The sequence below is a fragment of the Chionomys nivalis genome, chromosome 1, assembly GCF_950005125.1.
Source record: "Chionomys nivalis chromosome 1, mChiNiv1.1, whole genome shotgun sequence".
Taxonomy (NCBI): domain Eukaryota; kingdom Metazoa; phylum Chordata; class Mammalia; order Rodentia; family Cricetidae; genus Chionomys; species Chionomys nivalis.
Window position 1 is genome coordinate 119,206,011 of NC_080086.1, and position 24,158 is coordinate 119,230,168.

At 47.8% G+C, this 24,158-nt stretch overlaps 1 protein-coding gene across 1 annotated transcript in view; it reads right to left on the reverse strand.

The window, feature by feature from the left end:
• Positions 1-24,158, reverse strand: part of Epas1 (endothelial PAS domain protein 1) — an 80,752-nt gene that overhangs the window by 22,328 nt on the left and 34,266 nt on the right. The window contains exons 2-6 of the mRNA XM_057768631.1: positions 15,224-15,414; positions 7,343-7,494; positions 6,826-6,910; positions 2,582-2,700; positions 2,255-2,460 (exon numbers count right to left, since the gene is read on the reverse strand). Of these exons, the coding sequence (XP_057624614.1) occupies positions 2,255-2,460; positions 2,582-2,700; positions 6,826-6,910; positions 7,343-7,494; positions 15,224-15,414 (753 nt within the window). The remainder of the gene's footprint in view (positions 1-2,254; positions 2,461-2,581; positions 2,701-6,825; positions 6,911-7,342; positions 7,495-15,223; positions 15,415-24,158) is intronic.

Genomic DNA, 24,158 nt, shown 5'->3' on the forward strand with positions numbered 1-24,158 from the left:
TTTCTCTCCTTTCTTTAACCCAGGGCAAGCTTTTTTTTTTTTCCTGAAACCCATTCAAGCCACAATAATGAATGAACAGATTAGCACCGAACTAACTTTCCATGGAATATTTCCCTCATCTTAAAAATAATCAATGTCTGAGGGTTCCTTTTTAAAAATCTTTTCTGTTATCTATAAGTGGCAAGTGATTTGGGGCCAGCAGGGCTTTCCCTGCTCATGAACCTGGTGATGGCTGAGATCTATTCAGAGACGACTTCAATGTTCATTACCCACAGCCCTGGCCACTCCCAGGTGGCTGGATAAGGGTCCCATGTCACTTCAAAGCTGGTGACACACATCAGGCATCGGGACTTCTCTGAGTAGCTGAGAGCTGTCTTCTGCTCAGAATGCTCATGTGGATGCTAGGATAATTGGGATGAGCAACCGTCTCCTGAACAGGGTCCAGGGACCACCACCATAACAGCAGTGGCAACACTCAAATGACCATCTGTGCTGACTGACGGAGTTCAGCTTTCCCTCCCTCTAAGGTTGTAGCCTTTTCCTAATTTCTTAACAATAAACTTACTTAATAAACACTACCTCCCACTGCCTTGAGTTCTAACTCCATTGTAGTCAGAACGAGGACCCAGGAATATGCTAGGATTCTTTTAGATAACTTCTGAAACGGGGCTGTAAGCGATAGCCAATCATGATATGAAGACCAGGCCCATCTAGACTCAGAGTGAAGAATCTATGCTTAATCTAGAAAGCAGAAATGCTCCCCTGTAAGACTCAGACGCCCTTAGATGTCTAGGTGGGAAAGAGAGGAGCTGGGCCTGAGACTGGTAGAAACTTCCAGTGTTGTGGGAATCCATTCAGCCATAGCTGGAGAATATGCCACTTCACTCAGCCTTACTCCATCTCCACAACCCAAGAGAGCGCGCGACTTCTCTCCTTTAAAGACATCACTCGTTGGCAGACAAGAAGCCATACCTTAAGGCTGGAATGAATTCCCACAACACTTCCCCCTTTTCTGTCTTGGGCCATGGAGGCCTCCTGATGAGAATACCAGGTTTTCTCGTGTGGGCCAACTCATAGACTTGAGCTCAGGCGGAAAAATCTTTGCTTTGGGGAGGCCAGGGATGGGTATGAGCTGAGACTCAGCCTCCTCATGCTATGGAATAGCACTGTGCTTCTCTTAACCTCTTCTCACAGTGACCTTATGAAATATATCAAGAACAAATTGTTCACTTCAGTAGGAGTGACCAGGTTCTTACAATGACCCCATGAAATACACCAAGAACAAACCGTTCACTTGAGAAGGAGTGACCTAGAGTTTTAGGTAACACAAAGTTGACTTTGGGCACTACAGAGCTGAGGTCTTGCTGGGTCAGGCGGTCGGGCATGGTGGTGCCATTTACTCAGGCTGGGTATAACCAAGCCCAGTCCCTCACTGGGCTTTCCCTCCCCTGGTGCAAGCCACTGCTCACTGCAATTTGTTCTGTCTTTCGCCTTCACATCTAGATCCCAGTAGCAGGACAGGAGGGGGTAAGAAACTGCCTTCCTTGTGCAGCCTTCAGTGTCTCCCAACTTTATTAAAGGTGAGAACAAGAGCTTACACTGATGATATATAAATACATCAGGGCCTAGGCTGTCTAGTCCAAATCTACACTATTTATCACTTCTGGGTCCCCCAAGAGAATGTCCAGTTGCCTTCAAATAAGGGACTAGAGTTCAGCCTAGCTTACTTTACTTAAAGTCTTCACAAGGTGGTTAGCTTCTTATAATGAGTCTGTGCATAGCAGGGGTAAAGGCTGAGTGAAACCTGTCAGTCACGGAAAAGAACTGGAGAAAGTCAACTAATGTGGGTCAGTATTCAGGCCAGAACCCTACACTTCTGGCTAGGCTTTGAATCAGAACACTTAGATAATTCCTTCTAGACTCTTGTCATATGGGACAAGAAACTACCCTTGAAAATTTCTCCTGGAACTAGATACATAAGTGAATAAATATGCACATATCATGATAATAACAACAATCACACCAGAACAGCTCTGAAGACAGACCCTCAGGCTGTGTCAATGGGAGGCTTCACACTATGATGCTAGGGACCTCTGAGTAAGACTGGTAAAATGACATAAGTCTAGAAACTTGCATCCAGCAATAAGACACTCAGGTCCAATTTCTGTGCCCTGTAGGTCCACTCTCACACCCGGAGACACTCAGGTAAGACCCACCCTCTCCCTGCTCACGCCACACATTCTCAAGGCCGCACCTGTCATCACAGTAGGTGAACTTCATGTCCATGCTGTGGCGGCTCAGGAAAGTCTTACTGTCCAAGGGGATGTCCATGTGGGATGGGTGCTGGATCGGCTCACACATGATGATGAGGCATGACAGCAGGGGCTCCTTGTAGCCACAGAGGCTACTGTGAGGGGGGCAGTTGTTGTAGACTCTCACTTGTCCTGTGCAGTGCAAGACCTGGGGACAAGCAATGGAAGGCAGAAACATCTGAGTGTGCTGAAGACGGGCCAGGGCTTTAGGCACCCCCAGCTCCCAGGCTACAGAATACCGGGTCTCCAACCCTCAGCTAACAGCCCACCTTCCAGGTGGCCGACTTGAGGTTGACAGTCCGGCCTCTGTTGGTCACTGTACATTTCATCCTCATGAAGAAGTCGCGCTCGGTAGACATCTCTTTGCTTTTCTTCCCAAAGCCAGAGCCTGAGTGGGGAAGGGTGTGGGAACCAGTCGCGTCAGTTCAAATCGCAATGTTTCCAGGCAACTTGTAGCCATGGACTGCCATGGACACAAAGTCCTTCACGCCTAAAGACTAATGGTACCCCAGTGGCTGCACCTTAAATCCTGGCTGGATTATGGTCAGAACTAGAGGACAGAAATATGTCAAGGAAGCGTTTTACAAAACTTCTAGTTACGGCCGCTCAGGGCTCGATGGCTAACACCAGGTCCATGGAGACTCAGAATAGAGGGCCTGCTGGAAGGCAGAGCTGCTTTCCTGCAGAAACCAGATGCCTTTGATGTTCATGTTGGAGAGAGAGGTGCTGGGCCTGAGGAAGGCTGAGTAGAAGCTCCTGTGTTACTGTATCACTGGGAACATGAACATCCAAGGCGGGCACTGCCCCATCATTTGGTACCTGCTGCATGCAGCATGCAGTCACTTAGTGCACTCAGGGTTTGTCACCTGAGAGTAGCAAGGCTCTGACCAGTCTCAGCATGGGCAGGCCTGGTCCTCTAGTTAAGGGAGACCATGGTTACTCCAAGGACATAAGTCTTTCCAGTTAGAACTTTCGTAGACATTCCTGTTTGCTCTTCCTAACCCATCTCTCAGGAACGTGAACAATCTGTATCCTAGCTGAATCCTGGGACCACTATGTTCTGAATTAGTTTTCTCCTTAAGGTGACATGTGTCAAGGAGGGGAGGGAAATGAACACACACATATACTTATACATACACTCACACATTCACAAATACACATTCACACGCGCGCACACACACACTCTCTCTCTTTCTCACACATACACACACACACACTCTCTCTCTCGCTCACACACACACAAACACACACACACATACCCCTTCTTTTAACTGAAACTGGGTAGACAAGTCTATCTAAAGATGTTCTTGACAAAGATCAATTAGATCACCTTTCATCCAGGATTAAATAAATCACGGAGACAAAGAACATACAGCGTCTTTCTTTGAACAAGTCCCCAATGCCTGCCCAGTTTTTCTGCTTCTTGTTACGCAGAGTGGTAAATACAAGGCCAGGTGTGTCTGGATGGTGTCTGACTGCCATCTCCATTCTGGGCTTTCCCGGGCCCAGCATCACAGAGCAATCTAGAGCCTTCCTTCAGATAGCCACACTGCTCTTTCCAAGAGAGGCTGCCAACTTCCGCACCCAGACCTCGGAGGAACCTGATTTATTTGACTGACAGTTTGGAAGAGCTGTGTATCCGAAGAATAAAGAAAGATCCTTGAACTGGCCTTAAATATCTTTTGGGAACTCACTAAATGACAGATTGAAAGTTGTTCTGATAAACTGCTTCTCCCATAATTATGTTTCTTATAATTTTAGTTTTAGGGGGGTTTGTATATGATGAATGTAACTGTACTGGGGGGAGCCCCAGGACTTAGGAATGAGGGAACTAGCTCCCAACTGTCTGCTGGACAACGTTTGAGGCCTTACACCTCCCCAGAGAACATTCCACAGAATGTCTCACGATCTTTTCTTCCTCCAGGAATCCACCCTGACCCTTTGTTTTAAGATCACGAGTTGAGTCTATGCAGACTGAAACCTTCAGTGAGGACTTGCTGATTCTCTGAGTTTGACTGATCCCAAATCCTATTCATGAATCAACGAGCAGAAGGCGCTTAGCTGTGAGGCAGCACCTATGAAAGCTAGAAAATCCCGGCCTCAGCCTCGTGTCTGCCATTGATTTAAAAAGAAAGAAACCCAGCAGCCTAGGAGTGAGCACTTAGTACAGCTCACAGAATCAAACTGAGACTCCGGTTAGTACTGAACTGAGATCAAGAGCCCAGGGCCAGGAGTTCTCCAGGAAAGCAGAGAGAGCCAGCCCCTTAGAAAGTGCTTCTGAGTGCCTGTGAGCAAAGATGAGCAGACCAGAGCAGAAACTGTGTGTCTCAAAGGGCCACACTACAGCTTCTATGACAAGATTTTTGTTGTTGTTTGTTTTGTTTCTTTGTTTGGTTTTTCTTTTAAATTTGGTTTTGATTGGGAGAGTCGTGGGGAGATAAGTGGGATGTGAAATCCACAAAGAATCAATAAAAGTTTAAAAAGAAAGTAATTCTAAAACCCAGGTATGTTGGGTAATCTCAGGATTTGAGAGGGAGTATTACAGATTTGAGGCCAGCCTGGGCTACTCTGTAAGATCCTATCTCAGGGAAGGAGGGAGAGAAAGAAAAGGCTATATTGACAGCCCTTCATCATAAAGAACCAATCATTCTATACAGCCTAGAATTTCTCACTAGCAGACAGGACATTAAATAAACTCATGGTTGGTCCCTAGCCTGTGCACTCTGGGAGCCAGCTGGGCTAGGCCTTTGGATAGAAAGCAGTGATCCAAGCCGGGCCTTGAATTCCAGCACTCAGAGATGCGGAGTGAGATGTGAGTTCAGGGCCAGCCTGGTCTACAAGCGTTAGTTCCAGGACAGGCACGATGAGAAACCCTGTCTCAAAAAAACAAAACAAAACAAACAAACAAACAAACAAAAAACTCAAGAAAGCAAGCAAGCAGTGATCCAGGTGAGAGATTGGGCATCACTGCAAAGGGAGGAGGCTATAATTCTACAAAGCTCTGTAAGCCCAAGTGAAGATTACAGCACTCTGTACCAATAGCGGAGGTAAGCCAACAAACACGGGCTTTTGCAGCACACATGGTGATGAGAAAACCTTGCAGGTGTGGTATCCCTGCCTTTGTTATTCAGGTTGGATGAGCACACGCCCCATGGTAGTGACAGGCGAGAGGTGAGAAGGAGGATGTCTTGATGGGCAGTCTGTCCAGACCAGCGATAGGTGCTCGAGTTCGGAGGGGATCTTGGCAGTCACTGGGCACCACTGCTACCTACAGCTATGACTGTGTTTGGTTTTGAAAGATTTTACTGTACTTTTATCTGTGTGTTTGTGTGCACATTTGTGCAAGTGCCCACAGAGGCCAGAAGAGGCCACTTGATCTCCTGGAGCTGGAGCTACAGGCAGCTGTGAGCCACTGGGCATGGGAGCTGGGAGGCACACTCAGGTCCTCTGGGGGAGCAGTCTGTGCTCTTAACCACTGGGCTATCTCTCCAGCCCCAAAGTTTTAATTCTTCTGAAGATCCCCATTCATGACTTTTTTTGGAATGTTACTAGGGATGAACCAAGTGCCTTCTGTCTGTATGATCCTTATACCCACTGGCCCTGGCTAGACACCCACAGAGTTCAGTATAATATAATGGAGCTTTAAAATCTTCTCCACCAAACTTTGCTGGCCCAGTCTCATTGCCACAGGTCAGTTCACTTCATGACTCCTGTAATAGTAGTCTTTAGTGGTGACCCTAACGGCCATGTCTCCTGACACTCACCCAGCCAAGGTAGGCCTGAACCTTGCATTCACCAGCAAAATAGGAGCAGAAGTGATGATGGCCCGGTTTCTGGACTTAGTCCTGGGAAGGTCTGTCCACTTCTACTATTGCAGTTTGCAGGGGGAAGGGAAGTACACAGTCCTGAGCTGCCATGGAAGACAGCTATTCTAGAGCCCCCTTACGAAGCGGGCTACCGTGACGCTCCACAGAGTAAGCTGTGGTCACTTGTGCCCTGGCTACAAGCCACAGGTGAGCCATTTTGATCACTCCAGCCTAGTCCAGCCTCTGATGACTGCAACCCAGCTGATGTCATATAAAGCAAGAGACCCGCCCACAGAACCCACAGGAACTTGGGAGATTGCTCAAGTCTGTGCTTTGGTTAGTTTGATACATAACAAAAGACATCTGTAGCATTTCCCATAAATAACCTGGCACAGATGAAGTTATTGGTTTGGGTGGCGTCACATGGAGAGATAATTGATCTCAGGTGATGAAATCTCCTAGCGATGGCACCCTGACCTGAAGGAGTACCCTGGTAGTATGACATCAGGAATCATGTATGGCCATCAAGAGCTTTTCTGAGTCCTGGGTCATATAATCTCAACTCTGCATATCCACCCAAGAGCTAGTCCAACTGGAACTTACGGATGTCAGTTTTCCTGGTACCAGAGCATAATCCAACTGGCCTATCCGTGTAGGTTTGGGGGCGGGGATCACGAGAAGGACATAAACATAGAAGAACACTTTACCATTTTTCAGAGTCAGGTTCTCACGGATCTCCTCATGGTCACAAGGATGAGTGAAGTCAAAGATACTGTGTCCTGTTAGTTCTACCTGTTTTAAAAGCAAGGTCAGAATTAGTCACTCCTAACAATGAGGTCAGATTCCAAGAAGGAAGCTGGGATAACTTCTAGATTTGGAGGCAGGGAGAAAATTGAATTGAATGCTCACTGACAGTCTCTGGCCCATGTTAGGTCCATGGACTTACAGATGTACCAGATCACTATTGCTGGTGACAGGGACTTGATTCATAAGGGTCGCCATGTTAGTCTAGCTATAATAGATCAGCGAGGATGGTCACAAGCAATGTCAAGTCTCATGCCATTGGGAACATGCCCCTAAGGCTTGTGGCCCAAGAACTGTAATCATCAGGACGGGCACGTGAAAGGAGAACTCAAGAGAGATGGTGGCCAGGACCACCCACTAGCTTCTGTCCCCCATATGAAGACTTTTATCCCTTTTGAATGAGGCAGAGGAGGGAGTCACCTGGGTAAGTCCCATGAACTTGCTGATATTTTCCGACAGGAAGATCATATCACCGTCTTGGGTCACCACGGCAATGAAACCCTCCAAGGCCTTCAGGTACAAGTTATCCATCTGCTGGTCAGCCTCAGCTTCAGACTCATTCTCAGAACAGACTGGAAAGCGAGGGACAGACAACGTGCATGAGTGTGGTGTTCAAGCAGACACAACTGGAGGGTAGAGGACTGCCAGGCGTGGCTCCAGAGCACAGGGTGAACTTCTTGGGAAATGTATCCTGCCAACTAAGTGTCTGTCACATGCCCGATGAGTGAGCACTAGATGAAACACGCAGAACACACTGATAGTGATTTGGGGGTAGCGTGGTTATTGTGGGAACGGTACTTGCGGTATCAGTAGTCATGGTGGGACTAGAGACTAGAGATATTTTAGCTGCTAATATATGTGGAGCAATAACCGCAGGCAGACACTGCACTGAACATAGGCATCACAATGATTCATGAAATAAAAACCATTTCTATTCTCATTTTACAGAGCTAGACTTGCAAGAGTTAAGCCGTTTGCCAAAGGTTGTGAAGTCTAGGAAGTTAGCAAGCCCCAGGGGCTGAAGGCAGTGGCTATGTTCAACCCTCTTTATAGGCTTTGGAGTCAAATATTGCTTCCACTCCTAGATCTGTCTCCCACTAGGTGATGACTCTGGGTAACAACTGTTTGAACACCAGTTTCCCCATCAGCAAAACTGGAGTAGTGGTTTCCATCTCCTTGGTATCAACAATTGTGAACTCTTTACCTCATCAGCTCCCTCTAAGACATTGCCACGACTCTCAAATTGTTCAGAGCCAAGGTGGAGAATTCCCAGCACACACCTCACAATGCTAAATAAACACTCGCGCGTGATACAGTGGGGCACCCAAGTTGGGGTGCAGAGAGCAAGTGCTGTGGGGCCCAGCGGAGGAGAGTTAGTTTGCCATGGTCAGAGGTGGCGCCTTCCAAAGAAACAGGTTTTGAGAATGCTCAGGAGACAGAGTTCACATTAGGATGGAAAGAGAGGCTTGTCAGTCTGGATGAGATTGGGCTGCTGCTCCAAAATGCATGGGACAGGCTTCCTCCCAGTACTGAGAGAGCCCACCTGGAGGCAGAAGATCCGTCTCCCAGTATCACAGACTGCGTAAGTAAAGAAAGCCGGTGTTCTGAAGGACCCCCTCTTCCAGCCCAAGGGGCACAGAGGTGGTATCTTAGTGAACAGCATGCAGAATAATTGAAAGAGACTACACCCTACCCAGGATGGAGCTAGAGGGGTCTACTCACGACTTCCTTCATAATTCAGGGGAGCTGGGAATGTGTTTTTCTCTTCTTCCTCTTTTTTTTTTTTAAATCATTTTCAAAGGGTGTCAATCAAAGTTGTTGCCCCAGGAACCACATGCTGCAGACTGTCTGGACTCCAGGTTAATTACTAGCCCATGTGTAGAGAAAACCAGCAAGTCTGGGCAGGGTACCTGACCTAGGAAGTGGGCAAGGAGATGGGCAAGCTGCATTTGGTTTTTTTTTTTTTTTTTTTTTTTTTTTTTTTTTAAATTAATTAATTAATTAATTTATTTATTAAAGATTTCTGCCTCCTCCCCGCCACCGCCTCCCATTTCCCTCCCCCTCCCCCGATCAAGTCCCCCTCCCTCGTCAGCCCGAAGAGCAGTCAGGGTTCCCTGCCCTGTGGGAAGTTCAAGGACCACCCACCTCAATCTAGGTCTAGTAAGGTGAGCATCCAAACTGCCTAGGCTCCCACAAAGCCTGTATGTGCAGTAGGATCAAAAACCCATTGCCATTGTTCTTGAGTTCTCAGTAGTCCTCATTGTCCACTATGTTCAGCGAGTCTGGTTTTATCCCATGCTTTTTCAGACCCAGGCCAGCTGGCCTTGCAGGTTGAACCTCAATTTCTGTCTCCAAGTTTTTGTTCATCGTGCTATACAGGTGGCTTCAGAAGTCCATGTATTTCTTACCCTGCCACAATTGCAAGGAAATGGTTCCCCGAATATTCTTCACGAAAACCGTGTAAGTTCTTAGAGGTGGATAGACTGCCGGGATGGCTCAGTCTTTAAAAGCACTTATGGTGGCAAGCTGCATTTGGGTTACACTAACTCGATGACCACTTTCTCCAGACAACCAGAGACAGCCCTGAAACCCAGTAACAAGCGATTTGCTCTTCTGTTTCTCTGATCCCAGTGGCAGCACTGACTTCAAAATCTGGAGTAATCCCAAGACACCCATTTTGGGTTGACTAGGCCCAGAGAAAACAACTCTGCTTAAAGTTTCCTGTCTTTAACAGGCCTAGCTAGCACAGCCAAGTGGCTTTCCATAGTGTCCAGCCTGCCTTCTTCCAGGAGGTGGCGAGCTTGGCCACAGTGGCGGGTTGACTTGTCTTTGGAGGGAAGGAGGTGTTCTGGGGCCTTGGAGAGAAACAGTCTTGAGACTGAAGTCACTAGGGCCATAGGTTCAAGGACACCAGCAGCCCCGGCCCCTCCTTCCCTGGAACCCAGGGGCAGCCAGGCCTGGGCGTGGCCTCTTCCTTCAATGGAACTATTTGCTCTTGTAGCACCTGCTTGTCCTCTTGAAAGTCTCTGAAGGAACTTAGCCAAGTCACTCCCAGCCTGGACAAGGAAGGCAGACGTCCCTGCTCTCGCGCCCTGAGACTCATGTCAGATCTTGGCTGAAAACTGCTGTCCTTACCACTGAACACATCAAGGCTTCCCTAGATACCACTGGGCATGTGCTGGGCACAGGGAAAGAGGTGCTCATGGCACAGTTACTGAGAGTTTATTCTCTGTCTGTTCTGGGCTGGAGGAAATGCCCCTCCCTTTACACACTCAGCGCTGTTCTGCAAAGCACTGGGGATACCGAAAGATGCAGGTAATCCCACCCCTTCAGGATCAACAGACTTCCAAGGAAGCCATCTGCTGAAAGGAATCTAAACCCCTCTTGGGGACAATGACTACAATGATGGAGAGTAAACCATTGGTACAAAACAAAGTAGGTGCTCACTTTCATTATCTTGGGTTCTACATCCTGGTCACTTGCTTCCCTAGACCTGCCAGGGTTCAAACCTCAAAGAAGGACGGTGGCATATAGACCAGCCGCCTCCGCGGAGAAGGAGCACGGTCATCTAGGGAGCACAACAAGATTCTTTAGTGCTGAAAATAGCCCTGGTAAACAGGCTTTGATGACTCCCCCAGCCAGGATATGCGCCGCTGAGGAGGCTCTGGAGCACCTTTTCCGGAGCACTGCTCATTTCCTTCAAGGCAGCACCACCCATGTTGGTGGCACACCAGGAGCTGGCTGTCTCGGGGAAACTGGCAGGTGGCAGAGCAGGCAGCTTCTGACTGGGTCTCTGAAGCCCAACTGTGCCAGCAGTGATGCTGGCCAGGATGCTGGCTACGGTCTTACTCCACCAGGGTTATTTGTCTCAGCACTTCCTTCTTCCATAAACTCCGGGACAGCTTGACCTGTTCCTAACAAGGTCAGCTACAGGCTTCCTGCTCCAGGAGGGCTTGGTGCTCAGTCATCTCTGCAGGGTCGTTCCTTTCAAAAGCTTTGCCTAGGCAGCTACTCCCCTCCCAGCACTGCCACAGAGCCCACGCCTCCCAGGTACACTGACAGCAAATCCAGTCCACACAAGCCACAGGAACTAAGTGTGAGCCGCTTACTACATGGTATCTTATACCCGACTGTGGGCAGGCTTGGGCTATCTCAGACTTTTGGCAGGGGACTAGATCTCACCCGATCTTGCCGGACTCCCAGTGTACCCCAGAAGTCCACCACTGAAGAGTTTTATCTTGATCTTTCCATATCTGCTCATCCCATCTTCCCTCTCTGTGTGAGCCTCCATAAAATGCTATGCGGGGCTACATCAGTTGATACCCACTGATTAATCAGGCTGTTTGCTTTAAGAGAATATTGTGAACAAGATTGGTATTTCTTGAAGGAACTGCTGGCTGTCTCAGTCATTCAGATCCTGGCATGAATCAGCTTTCTGGCTTTCTTCCAAACCGGACAGAAAAAGGCCTTGGTTTGGAGTATAGGTGGAGCAAGGGAGGGGAACAGTAAAACAATCGGGATGAAAACCAGGGAAATAGGTCTGACCACGAGACATAGAGGACACAGAATCCATTCCTACTGCCATAGTTTTGTCCCCCTTGTCCCACATTTCCAGTGGAAAGGTCATGCTGAAAACTTTAAAATCACATCTCCCAAGTTTTAACGTCTATCCCGACATCACCTCCTGCGTAGACTATGTGCCCTCACTAGGCAAAAGCCAGGAATCCAAAATAAACCTGACATTTATCTCTAGAAACCCGGCTTTGAGTTGATCTCCAACTCTATTATAAAGAGAATTTGAATTTCACCAGGTGTGAATCTGGAAAGGGCTCACAGCGGTTTTAAGAGTAAAAGCCCGTTGCACATTTACTGTGGTCTAAAGCTCTCCTTCAGGCCCAGAGTGTAGGGCTTGTCTTGAAAGAGCATTTAAGACAATCAAGTAATGTTTCCACTCATGTTCCCGCCAGAATGTGCTCTGTCCTCAGCCCAGCATGGGAGAGAGCATCATAAAGCTATTGTTCCAGTTTGCTTCCTGCGATACTGATCTCAGCTGCAGCCCTAACTCACAGCCTGGATCTCTCAGTGTCAAGGCTTCCTCTCCAACATTCCCACACCACAACAGCCTACTGTGAAAATCAAAGGGAAGTGTGTTACTAAGTAAAGAAGAAATGCTGATGCCAAACCTGGTAGTTTTTAGCCGTTTGAAGTCTGAGGTATACAGCCTCAACTTACTGAGATAATGAGTTTGCAGTTTGACTTGGGAAAGTATATGTAATGTCCAAGGACATTAGCTTCACCCTGGTTTTTCTTTTACATTTCTCCAAAAGATCAACACTTTTTCTTGCAATTATTTCTAAGCTATAATGTGTACAGCAGGCTAGAGATGAGGGTCTTTCATATCATCTAACAGTGGTGCAAGTGAATATCATTCCCTCCAAGTTATAAAGAAACTAAGGCCCAGTAAGAGAAATGTACAATGTTGTAGGGAGATGACAGCCACGCTCCAAATGCAGAAGGATATCTGCTCGAACATCCTGCAATCTTTTAGTCATGTAGAAAAAACAAAGCGAAATATAAAATCCTGACTCAGGGTTGACAAAATGGCTCAACAGTGTGAATTAGATCCCTAGAATCCATGGTGGGGAGAGAGAGCCAACTTCCAAAAGTTATCTTCTGACCTACACATACACACATACACACACACAAATAAGTCAAATTTTAAAACAATTATTTAGCCGGGCACGGCAGTGCACGCCTTTGACTCCAGTACTCAGGAGGCAGAGACAGTTCAAGGCCAGGCTAGTCCACAAAGTGAGTTCCAGAACAATCAGAACTACACAGGAAAAACAAAAAACCCAAACAAAACAATACTTTCAAATGATAAGAAAAAGAAGACCCCGGGGAAGTGGTGAAATATATAAAGACACTCGCTCACAAGCATGAAGGTTGGCGTTTGAATCCCTAGTGTTCATGCAAAAGCTGAGTTTGGCTGTGTGCCTACAACCCCAGAACTGAGGGGCAGATATAGGGAGACCTGGGAGTTTGCTGGCCAGCCAGTCGAGCCAAAGAGTGAGCTTTGGGTTGAATGAGCGATGCTGACTCAGAGTGAGGAGGTGGAAGCCATAGGGCGAGACCCTAGCATCCTCCTCTGTCCACTGCAAAAGTGCATGTGTGTATACTAAAACAAATGGGAGGGCAGGGGAGGAAAAACCTTGTTTTGTATTCTACTTCTGAAAACAGTTTCTGCAACTGGTCCAGAGAATGCCCGGTAGGAGCCTTTGAGAAATGGAAGAGGAAAAGGAGAGCTAAGTCATCACTTCCTTCCCTGAGTGTGCTCATTACATGAGAACTTCTTCAAGGACACCAGGACCAGATGACCAAAAGTAGAAACTTTTTTAAAAATCATTTTCTGACTTCTCTTTCTTCGGGACAGAGAGCCCTGGAACTGATGTGCCAAGAGCTCTGGTCTGTCGTGCTTGGGCTGTCTAGAGGGTAGGCAGTCCTTGTCAACACTCAGAGCTCCTGAGCTGGGATGTGTGGTATCTGGCGTTGCATCTGTGGTTTCATGGAGCACACGGAGTGTAGGAGGGGTTGCACCAGGCCATGTGAAGACAGATCTTCTAAGAAGATCCAATGCTACCCGAGACCTCAGCAAGTCAACTCCGCAACCGGTGAAGAAGACACCCAGGCTTCTGTGTGGGTGAGCATAGACAATGTGTTCCTGCTACAAGAGCAAGGCACAGACAGCTCTGAGAACCTCCTGTCCACCCGCTGCTCGTGGCTAGTCCTGGCCAGCCTCCAGCTGCTTCCCTTGGACACTGGCTCCCTGGCCCTCATCAACATCTTTGCCTGGCGAATCCTACAAATCACCTCTGTCTCTCTCACGTCTCCAACAGGACAAACCTCTATAAGAAAGGCACGTACATGGCCTGGGATGGATTCTCCAGCAGTCTGCTTTTTATTTGGCAGTCCAGGCTTTACAGGGCTTAACCCGCGCTTCCCTCTGCCATTTGCATCAGCAACTGTGTGCTCACTATTGCCCTGCGGTCTGCCCTTGCTTTTCCCCAGGATCCGCTTGCTTCAGGGACAGCACAGTCGCCCTGACCTTGCTGCACAGGTTTAGCCTCCAGCCTCTGGGTCCTCTGAATAGTCATTCTCTCCTCCAACCTCCAAAGGTCTTTCCCACATATCCTTCCTGTACACAGGGCCCAGAATAGCACCGACCAGTCTGACTTCCTTGCTTTACACGGGATTCTCTCTGTGCGGGGGGCTCTTTCTTAAAATAGCTTTGTCGTTACAGGATGGCAGAAGGAGTCCGTCTCCAGAGTGCCACACTCACTTCGGAAAACCGAAGATGAACCAGAGATTCTCTATTCCTCCTTGACTGCCTCCTTTGCTCATTCATGCCCACAGACACCACCATATGTTGCCCAGCTTCCTTACAGGACTGATAAACTTAACAAGATTGCACATAGGATCTGAAAGTGGAAATCCCAGGCTGCCTCTTCCTGGTGGGGCCTAACAGGAAATGGGCTTTGAAGAATGTGACTCTGGGAAAGGGAAAAAATATTTTCTTATGGACAGTTGTTGGAGAGATTCTAGGGAAAGAAGACAATATCGGCTGGCTGAGGAAAAGTGATGCCTGAGACTGTCATCTACCAAGGGGCTATCCTAGCAGGAATAGGTGAAGCTAAGCCACTGTCTCCATTAGTTCCTATACCCCCCCCCCCCCCCCCCCGTGCAGTAGGCACAGATAATTCCAGGTTAGAAGCAAAGAAACCAAGGTTCCAAGAGACCGTATGGTACATCCTCGCAGATGTCCCGGAGATGTGGCTGGAAGTCAAGAGTGAAAGGCTTTTCTGCAGAGGGCACAGGGCTCACAGCCAGACGGAGCAGAGCTGGGCCTCTAAGCTGTTTGTTGTCTGCTCTCATACTCATGCTTGGTCCTCTCCCTGACCTCTTTCTGTGGGTGTACTCAGGATACGACCACTGACAGAGAGAAGATGGCTGAAATGAAGGAGCAGGGCTACCAGACGGCTCATCAGGTAGAGGCACTTGCTGCCAAGTCTGACAATCTGGATGTAAGCCCCAGCACCCAGAGATGGAAGAGCAGAACAGAATGAACTCCCAGAAGTTGTCCTTTGACCCCATATACACCAATACACACAAACTCACACCCAGGTAAATTGATGTAAACTAAAGGCCCATCGCTGGCCTTTGTGGGGGCATATCTGCAGAGTTATGTGCCTGCGAGGAAGGTCTAGGGATGTGGCAGCCTCAGACAGGACCCGCCAGCCTCACCTGAGGACAGGAGCTTGTGTGTTCGCAGGAAGCTGATGGCTAGCCGCATAATGGAGGCTTTGTCCAGGTGGGAGCTCACACTGTGAGGCAGGGGCAGCTCATGGGCCAGCTCATAGAAGACCTCCGTCTCCTTGCTGCGCCGGCACCTTGCAGCATCTCGAGATTTCTCCTTCCTCAGCTCTGAGCTGCTCCTAGATAAAGAAACAAGGGGTTAGTCCCCGGAACATCCCTGCCAGCCCATCACACTCCTGGCGGAGTCAGACTTATGCCCCATCCACTGTAAAGTCAGTGCTCCCCCTGACCCATTCTGGAACTGCAAACATGCTGCTTTTTGCTATTGGCTCTGCACTGGTGTGTGCTGGTATCTTCTCAAACAGCTTTCTTCTCCTACATTCCTATGGGGGCCAGAACTGGGCTTCATGTTGGTAGGGTTTCAATGAAGACTTTTTGATTAAATTAATGAACAGACCTTGGGGACAGGGTCAAAATCCAATGATGGAAAGGGAAGGATGAAGAAACTGTGGTCAACGGCACATATGGTGTTGACAAAAGCCCTGGAGAACAAGGTTCTCTTTTCCCAGGAGATGCAGTCAGTAAAAATGAAGCCCGGTCCTGGGACTCAATCCTGTTTCATATCTGAGAGGAATGTCATAGCAGAAACTAAAGAAGCCAGTGAATCCCAAGGGGAGCAGGAGGCAGACACACCTCAGTTCACACTGCCAAAGTGTGTGCCTACCAGGAGATCATGGGGTAAACACACCTCAGTTCATACTGCCAAAGTGTGTGACTACCAGGAGATCACAGGGTGGACACACCTCAGTTCACACTGCCAAAGTGTGTGCCTACCAGGAGATCATGGGGTAAACACACCTCAGTTCATACTGCCAAAGTGTGTGCCTACCAGGAGATCACGGGGTGGACACACCTCAGCTCACACTGCCAAAGTGTGGCAGTACAGTGTGTACAAACCCTGCTGGCCTGCGCTACCAAATTGACTCTTGCTCGTATTCCTTTTTTGATGCAGGATGGGAGAAGGAAGACGCACTCTCACTCAAACCCGCCACTTTCAGGAGGTTCTGAAGATACAGAGTCCATGCCAAGTACTAACACAGGCAAGTCAGAACATCTGGGCCAGAAGTCTTAATTCTCTGCTTGCTAACTCCACACTTTAGCTACAAAGGTGCTTAGCATCCCCTCATTGGTACCCACTTCACAGTTATTATGAGGAATTAATGTGGTCATTTATGTGAAACCTTTAGCACCAGGCACATCCCACCATAAGCAATTAACATTAGCTTAATAGTTAAAAAAAAAAAAAAGACAATCCCTCTATAAAAAGACAACCTATCAACAGCATAGGGCAACTGTGTCCTCAGAAAAATGTATGCATTACACGGAACATTTTCTGTTTTATTATGCAGAAAAACAGCTAGAAATACAGTAAATAATAAACATCCTTACAATGGTCACAGCATCACAGTTACACTGTTTAGTTCCGCTATGATTTTAGACAGGGCCGTGTTAGCATCTTTAAATTTCACAGCTTGCTGCAAGAGTAGACATTACTAGCATCCCAGATTTTCAGAAGAGAAACAGGCTCACAGAGGCTAAATAATTCACCTGTGGCTGCCAGCTGATAAATAGAGAACTGAACTCTGCCCTGGGCAGGGCAACCCCAAATCCAAGCACTTAGTCATTAGGGATTGTTAAGAGCTGCCGAGTAATAGAGTTAGGGAGCTCTCCTCCCGCAGCCCTGGCCTACTGAGTAATTATCTGTGTTTTCTTGTGTTTCTATAAATAACATATATTACTTGTATAATAAAGAGATAAGTTTGTTTTTATTTCTGTAGAAGATGTTCAATGTGTTTTGTGGCTCTCAAGGCTTGATCTAATCAGCTCCAGGCTGGCTGGCTCTACCTTACCTTTTGAGGTTGCCAAACCCAGGGGCTGCTTTCCTTTTTTTTTTTTTTTGGCTTTGAGCCTCTTGTTATCTGAACAGAAAATCACTATTTGGGGATTCCTGGAATGATGGCGTGCCTTTCACCCCTTTGCGGATTTGAGGCAGAAGCCCTGCTTTGACTCTACAGCATACCTTGTTGGCAGACACAGATCCCTGGATGGATGGATTACCCACTGGATTCCAGACTGCAGGAAGAACCATACAACACTCTGAGGGTCAAGCAGAACCCTGTGCGAAATTGTGAAACAAGGGAATTGGGCTTTCTTGTCCTCTCTGCCCTTTCTGTTTTTCTTGTCTATCCTTTCTTCCTCCACTCTCCCTGACTTTCGGCTCTTAGGAATCCCACCACCGTACCCATCCGTCTCACCCTCTAGCAACCTGTCCTTGGGGAGATTTTGCATTTTCCTTCTGAATTCATCGGGGTGGGATGTGTTGAGGGCGCACAAGCTTTTAGGCGTGGGAAAGGCAGGAGGGTACAGCTCTGGGTCATGAGAACCAGGTAGGAGATGCTGAGTTCCGCCCCAGCACTAGGCCCTCACACTTCCTGATGACCGCAGGGTCAACACATGACCTAGTCATCGGGAACATCTAAAGCAGCCATGCTGGGTGGAGCAATCGTCACAGGCTGTGTATTACAGCAGCACGTTCATGGGCAAAGCCCCTCGCATGTCAGGACTCCTGCGTCAGAGAAGGAGAGCATCCATGGCGGAGGAACAGTCGGGGGAAGTGGGTGGTTGCCCAGAGGCAGGTTCCGTTCGGCATCTGAGATTTGAGCTGGGCCACATTCCTTCAACCACACGAACACTGTTTGGCCACTGCACCGCAAACTGTCCATACCACGCCATTACACCCTTCTTCCTGTCGCAGCTCAGCAGACACTGTGCAGTTTACAGATAGGGAAACTGAGGCTCAGAACATATTATGCCATTTTCCCAAGGCCTTAGCCAGAACCTACATAAGCCCTTGGAGGGTTTCCAGTTAGTGAGCAGGCAGGCTGCCTAATTTGATCCTTGCAGCCATGTGAGGAGAGCAGGCAGGTGGGACCCATGTCCCCATTTCAGAGACCTGGAAACTGAGAACCAACCAGGTTCTGTGGCTTGCCTAGAGCCATTATCTAATTCCTGGCAGAGCCAGGAATAAGTCCTTAAGCCCCAGACCCCTAGCACTTTTTCAGTGTTCATCTGTAGGGGCCAGTACCCCTCCTAAGCAGGGAGGAAGAAACTTCCACATCTTAACCATTTAGAAGAAAAGCTGAGAACCTGCAGTAGACCCCGGGTTTAGAGAGGTGTGCACTCCATTTTAGCTACCCTGTTTCTAGGTTCGCACCCTCTAGAACTAGCTTGGTTTTACTTAGATTCCCTGGTTAACATAGTCCAGAGATGTCTAATGCTGGCTCTCAGGAATATAGGCAAAAATCTGCAACACTGAAATCATTTAATTAGCAACCCTGAAGAACAAGAATAATTAACATGAAGGTACAAGTAACAGAAGCCCGAGCTTGTGCATTGGCCACAATGCGGACTACCCATCTGACTTTGGAGAAGAAAATGCATTCTCTGGGCTCTGCTCCCTTCAAAACACGAAGAAGACTCCATGTCTTGTCAGTATAAAATAGGGTAAGTCAGCACGCTCTAGAAGGCTCTCTGGCAATGAAAACTGTTGTGGCAGAATGAAGATCCATTGTCTGGCTACCAGGAGCATCGGCTGCATTTGGACTCTGCCTTAACACCGAGCAGGCTGCCTGGGCGTACAGGGCTGTGTCACACAAGCTGATCCTGGCCAGTTCTGCATGACACATTTGGGCATCTTGCTAGGCCAACAAAGGGTTTCTTCCTGAAATACATTTCTTCCAAGATGGGCCCTGCAGTGATCACGTTTTGTTTTTCTTTATTGTGTCACAATCCAAAAACCACATTGCTATATTTTTTTTTTTTTTGGCCAAAGTCTTTCCTCCTATCCTGGGTGGCTCTCCTGTTCCCACGAAGAGGCCTTGTGGCACACACATGTATTGTATGAAAGGCACTCTGACTCCAAGAGCTACCTGCTAGGAGCCGCTTCTGATTTGCTGGGGCTTTTCTGCCCCTTCCACATCCATGTATAGGCAATCACTCTCCCTAGGGGAAGCACACATGATTCTGAAAATGTTAATCTCACATCAGTGAAGCAACTTCAGGTCTAAGCAGCAGACTGGAAGTAAAACAAAATTGAGTGCATTGAAGCATTGATTCATCAGTCGCTAGGTACAGGTACAACCAACCATTCCTTTGCTAGTGGTCGGCTGGCTTTAGGACCTCACAGCCATCAAAGTGCTCAGATGCTCAAGTCCTTAAGGAGTATAGTGTTTGCATGGAACCTACACAATCCTCTTATATACTTTAAACCAGTTATAATGTTTCCTACAATGTGAGCACTGTATAAGTAGTTACTATACTGTATTATTGACAGGGGGGTGATAGAAAAAAAAAAGGCTGTACATATTCAGCACATACATAATTTCTTCCTGAATATTCTAGATGTGGTTAGTTGAATCAAAGGATATGGAACCATGGAATATAAAGTGATGATCTTAGACACTGCCATTCAACCAAGCAAAACAACCTTTGGCCAGAGAACTTGATGTTATAAGTGTGACATTTATCCACAGTGGCCTACTCCTGGCCCAGATGAGCCTTATTTCTGACCTCCAAGTGACCAGAGCCTGAGGGGAAGTCTAGCCATTTCCAGCGCCACCAAGGAAGTTGGTTGCTCAGTTAGCTTTGCCGTGACTACAGTCATCAGGTATCTAAGCCATATGTCTATTACCCTATAAGGTCAAGTAGCCAAGAAGTCAAGTGTAGGTCAGTGAGAGAGATGGACGGAGGCTCATTAAAACAGCTTGGATCAATCTGTTGTTCTGACCCAGAGTTCTAAACTAAAGCTAAATCACAGGGGATGTGATTGCAAGAAATAGGGGCAGATGAAATTGGGAAGGAGGTGGACACTTGCATGAGTCTGTCCAAGAACTGCCTGGAGGGAGAAACATGGGCCCTTGAGGACCTGACACCCTGAGGTGGGCACTGCACGGACGTCATACACATCCATACCAGCAGCCAAAACATCCACATACACAGAAAAAAAGAAGTAAATATTATTTTAAAAAGAAAATATCAAGTTCAGGTCCCAGAGAGGATCAAGAGTCACCGGACCTTGAGTTTAGCAGTTAATTGCTTCACAGATGAAATCAGAGCAGAAACAAAGATTTTGGGTTCTTTATCTTGGCTCTTCACTGGAAGAACTTAAAAAAAATGGATCCTGGGGACCTGGCTCCAGAGGTTTGGATTTGATGTGTCTGTGGTACAAACATAGCATCATGCCCCTGTCTCTGCAGTTCTTATGTAGCTAGGACCAAGGACCACTGTTACAAAGTTGGAATTTTAAAGACCCCTTTTGTTGGCTTTTGTGCATATTATATATGTAATCTGGAATTATGGATGTCTTGAAAATATAAACACTTTACCCTTTTCTCAGACATTTAGGAGGAAAAACTTTTTTTTTATGGAGTTCTGGAGTCCAGTGCTTTTTCTAAATGATTCCATTTGATCCATATTACATTGAGATTATTATTATTGATGTCAGTTTAGCAAAACAGTCATTTTCAATGTTACCTTGTATCAGAATCACCTGGCGTTCTTGTTGACACAGATATCTGGGCCCATTATCATACATCACAGTGGTCTTGAAGCCCAGGTCTACATCTGAGACCTAGCCACATGCTTGCTCTACCTTACATGGTGTTCATAATCATCACGTCTAGTAAATTTGAAGACACTATCATAAGCTAAACAGATATTATCTGGTGGCTGATGAGGCCATCGATCTAGTAGATGTTATAGCTATAGAAAGAGATCAAAATAATGACATAGAGATTGGGACTGTCACATGAAAGGTGGTGGCCACTACAAGAGTCACTTCAGGAGAAGGTTAGGGCTTATTCTGGTGAGGTGGCCACTGCTCTAAGTATTTTGGAAGGTCATCTTGGAATTAATGTTGGAGCCACACAGAATATCAGTTACAACATTTAATAGTGTTGATGTCATTCTAAACCCCTGGCTATCTTCCCCTACTTATCCACCCTTTTAGTCACCAGACCAGGCTCTGAAAAGCTCATAATTCTTGGAAAGAATAAAATGTGCTCTCAACTGATAAGGTTTTGCCCAGCTGGAGGTACTCAAAAGAACACGACAACTCACAAGAATTTCTCAGAGGGTAATTCTAAAGGCTAGCAAGAATGTGTTCTGTGGAGACCGTGTTTTGATGGTCCACTTCCTGGGAGCATTCTGACATTTGTCCAGAGGTTGGTTAGGGGCATCTCTTCCAAAGGGAGGGAAAAGCCATCGGTCAAAACGGAGAATACCAAGCTATGAACTCAGGAAGAACCGAGACCCGAGCCAACAGAAGAGACATTGGTGCACTCAGACGACAGACCTTCTGTGAAGAGGACTAGCAACGGAGAGTGGCACGGAGGAGTGAGGAGTGGCTGCGCAGGGCTAAAAGGAGGGTGCAGTTTTCAGGGCCCCGTCTCTGAAGGAAAAGTCCATATAATTGTCTTTCAGCCCAGCCTCCTCTCTTGTGAGGAGTTTAGTTCCCAGCTGCCTGACCCTCTCTGAGGGTCAGTGTCCCCGGAGCAGCAGGCCTGGACTGCATTCAGGGCTGACAGTAATGTCTGGGGCTCACCCCACTTGGCCCTCTAATGGTCAATTCTACACAGGGCTGACTGGAGATGATTATCACCCTGGCCTCCCCTGCCTCAGGCAGCCTTGCAGAAGACAGTAGCAGATTCAATTACCGAGCCGCCCATCTGGGGAACCAGATACCCAACTTCTCCCATCACCTAGGACATGTGGAGTCCCCAGCCCTGCGCAAAAGCTGGCCATGGACTGGAGTGACCGTGACAGGCTGTTGGTGGGCTAGTCTTGCTGCACAAGTGCCCTGATCTGCATTTCATGTCTCCAACGTTCATGTTTAAATCCTTGCCTTCAATGTTGGGGTGGAGCCTCAGGGTGAGATTAATACCCTTATAAAACAGGCCCAAATGGCCGCCTCGACCCTCCCATCATGTAGCCACAAAGGCGCCAGTGTGCGAAGCAGAAGGCGGGTGCTCAAGCTCACCCCCTAATCTTGGCTGTCCAGCTCCCAAGCTGTAAACCTCTGCTGTTTGAAAGCTCCCAGTCTACGGCTTTTGTTTTAGCTGTCTGAACAGCCTATGACACTAGGTATCCACTAACATGTTAGTGAATAATGTCCCTTTACATCTGAGGCACATGACAGCTTCTAAGCACTTCGTGTTGACTCTACAAGGACTATAGCCGTCATTCCTAAATGGTTGTAGAGAGAGACAGCAAAAGGAAAGAAAACCAACCGTGCTTCTATTATCTGTCTGGGTCTCTGTTCTCTTGGCTTCCTCTTTTCCTTAGATCTAGGCTGAAAGCTCTGAAGAGATACGACCAATGACACAGAAATGCGAGGCTGCAGTCCTGAGACGATGGTCACCTTGTGGGACACTTGTCTGTCTAGGCGCTGTTCTTTACTGGCTGCCGATACCCATTGCTGTCTGACCCCACCACTGTGCAGACTCTAACTACAGGGTTAATCGGTAGCCACAAAGTTGAACTGCTGTTGTAGCTACACCAGCAAGTATCCACAGACAATACTTTCCACTTAATGAAGACCACTCAGCCTACCGCCTCTGATTTAATCCTCAGGTCTTACAATGTGAGTGTGGTCTCAGATCACACGGCATGGAGAGGCAGCCCCTAGAGATGGAGGCTAGCATGCTCAGCGCTCACCCAGTGCGGCAGCTAGCACTTACACCTGTGCCACACTGGTTTATAATTGAGCTGTCTTCCCCAAATGCCAATAGCCAGGCCTTTCTTGTAGCCCAGAAGGCTTCACTGAGCTGGGTACATGGAGGGTATAGCCACTAAGAATACTGAATTTGATGAGCCACTGAAAACACACCCTCTTGATGTAGGAAGGAGCAAAAGGGGACAACAGGATCATCTCCTGCTCTAGGTTGTTACTTCTAGGGGCAAACATGCCCTGAAGGGAAACTTCTCCTTTGTTTGGAGATCTCTGTCTAAAGACAAAGAGAAAGGAAAAAATGGAAGGAAGGAGGGCAGAAGGAAAGGGCAGGAGTGGAGACTGAGCTGCAGGGACAGAGCTGGCTGTGTTTGGCAGGTGCTCTGGACGTCACTGGAGAGCATTGCTTTCTCTCTGGACGACTTTCGGGCCTCTTCCCTAGGCTTGGGCAAAGCCCCATGCCAAAGTTGTTGCCAGATGAGCCCTGAGGCTTTCCTTCTGGTCTTCTGTGTCCTCTGTGTCCTCTGTGTCCTCTGTGTCCCTCTGTGTCCTCTGTGTCCTTCTGGTCTTCTGTGTCCTCTGTGTCCTTCTGGTCTTCTGTGTCCTCTGTGTCTTCTGTGTCCTCTGTGTCTTCTGTGTCCTCTGTGTCCTGTGTCCCTGTGTCCTGTGTCCTCTGTGTCCTCTGTGTCTTCTGTGTCCTCTGTGTCCCTCTGTGTCTTCTGTGTCCTCTGTGTCTTCTGTGTCCTCTGTGTCTTCTGTGTCCTCTGTGTCCTGTGTCCTCTGTGTCCTCTGTGTCCCTGTGTCCTCTGGCTTTCTGTGTTCTCACAGTCCTTTTCTTTAGAATCCCACAAGCACCCAGCATCACAATCTGTGGTTTGGCTCCACACGGGCAGCCTGTTCCTACAGTGCTGCTTTCAGCTGAGAACTAAAGGGCTGACAAAATCTAAACAGCAGTAGAGATGGCCCGGATGTAAGACGGACTCCCTAGCAGGAAGCAAGGCTCTGCAGTGTGGAGGGGAGCTGATTGGCTCCCTATGGGCCCTAAGATTGAGCCCTAGCCATTGACGCTCCCCACAGCCTTCTGCAATGTGTCCTTTCCACCGTCTCAGCCTATCCCTGCTGTGCTGGTCCTCTGGT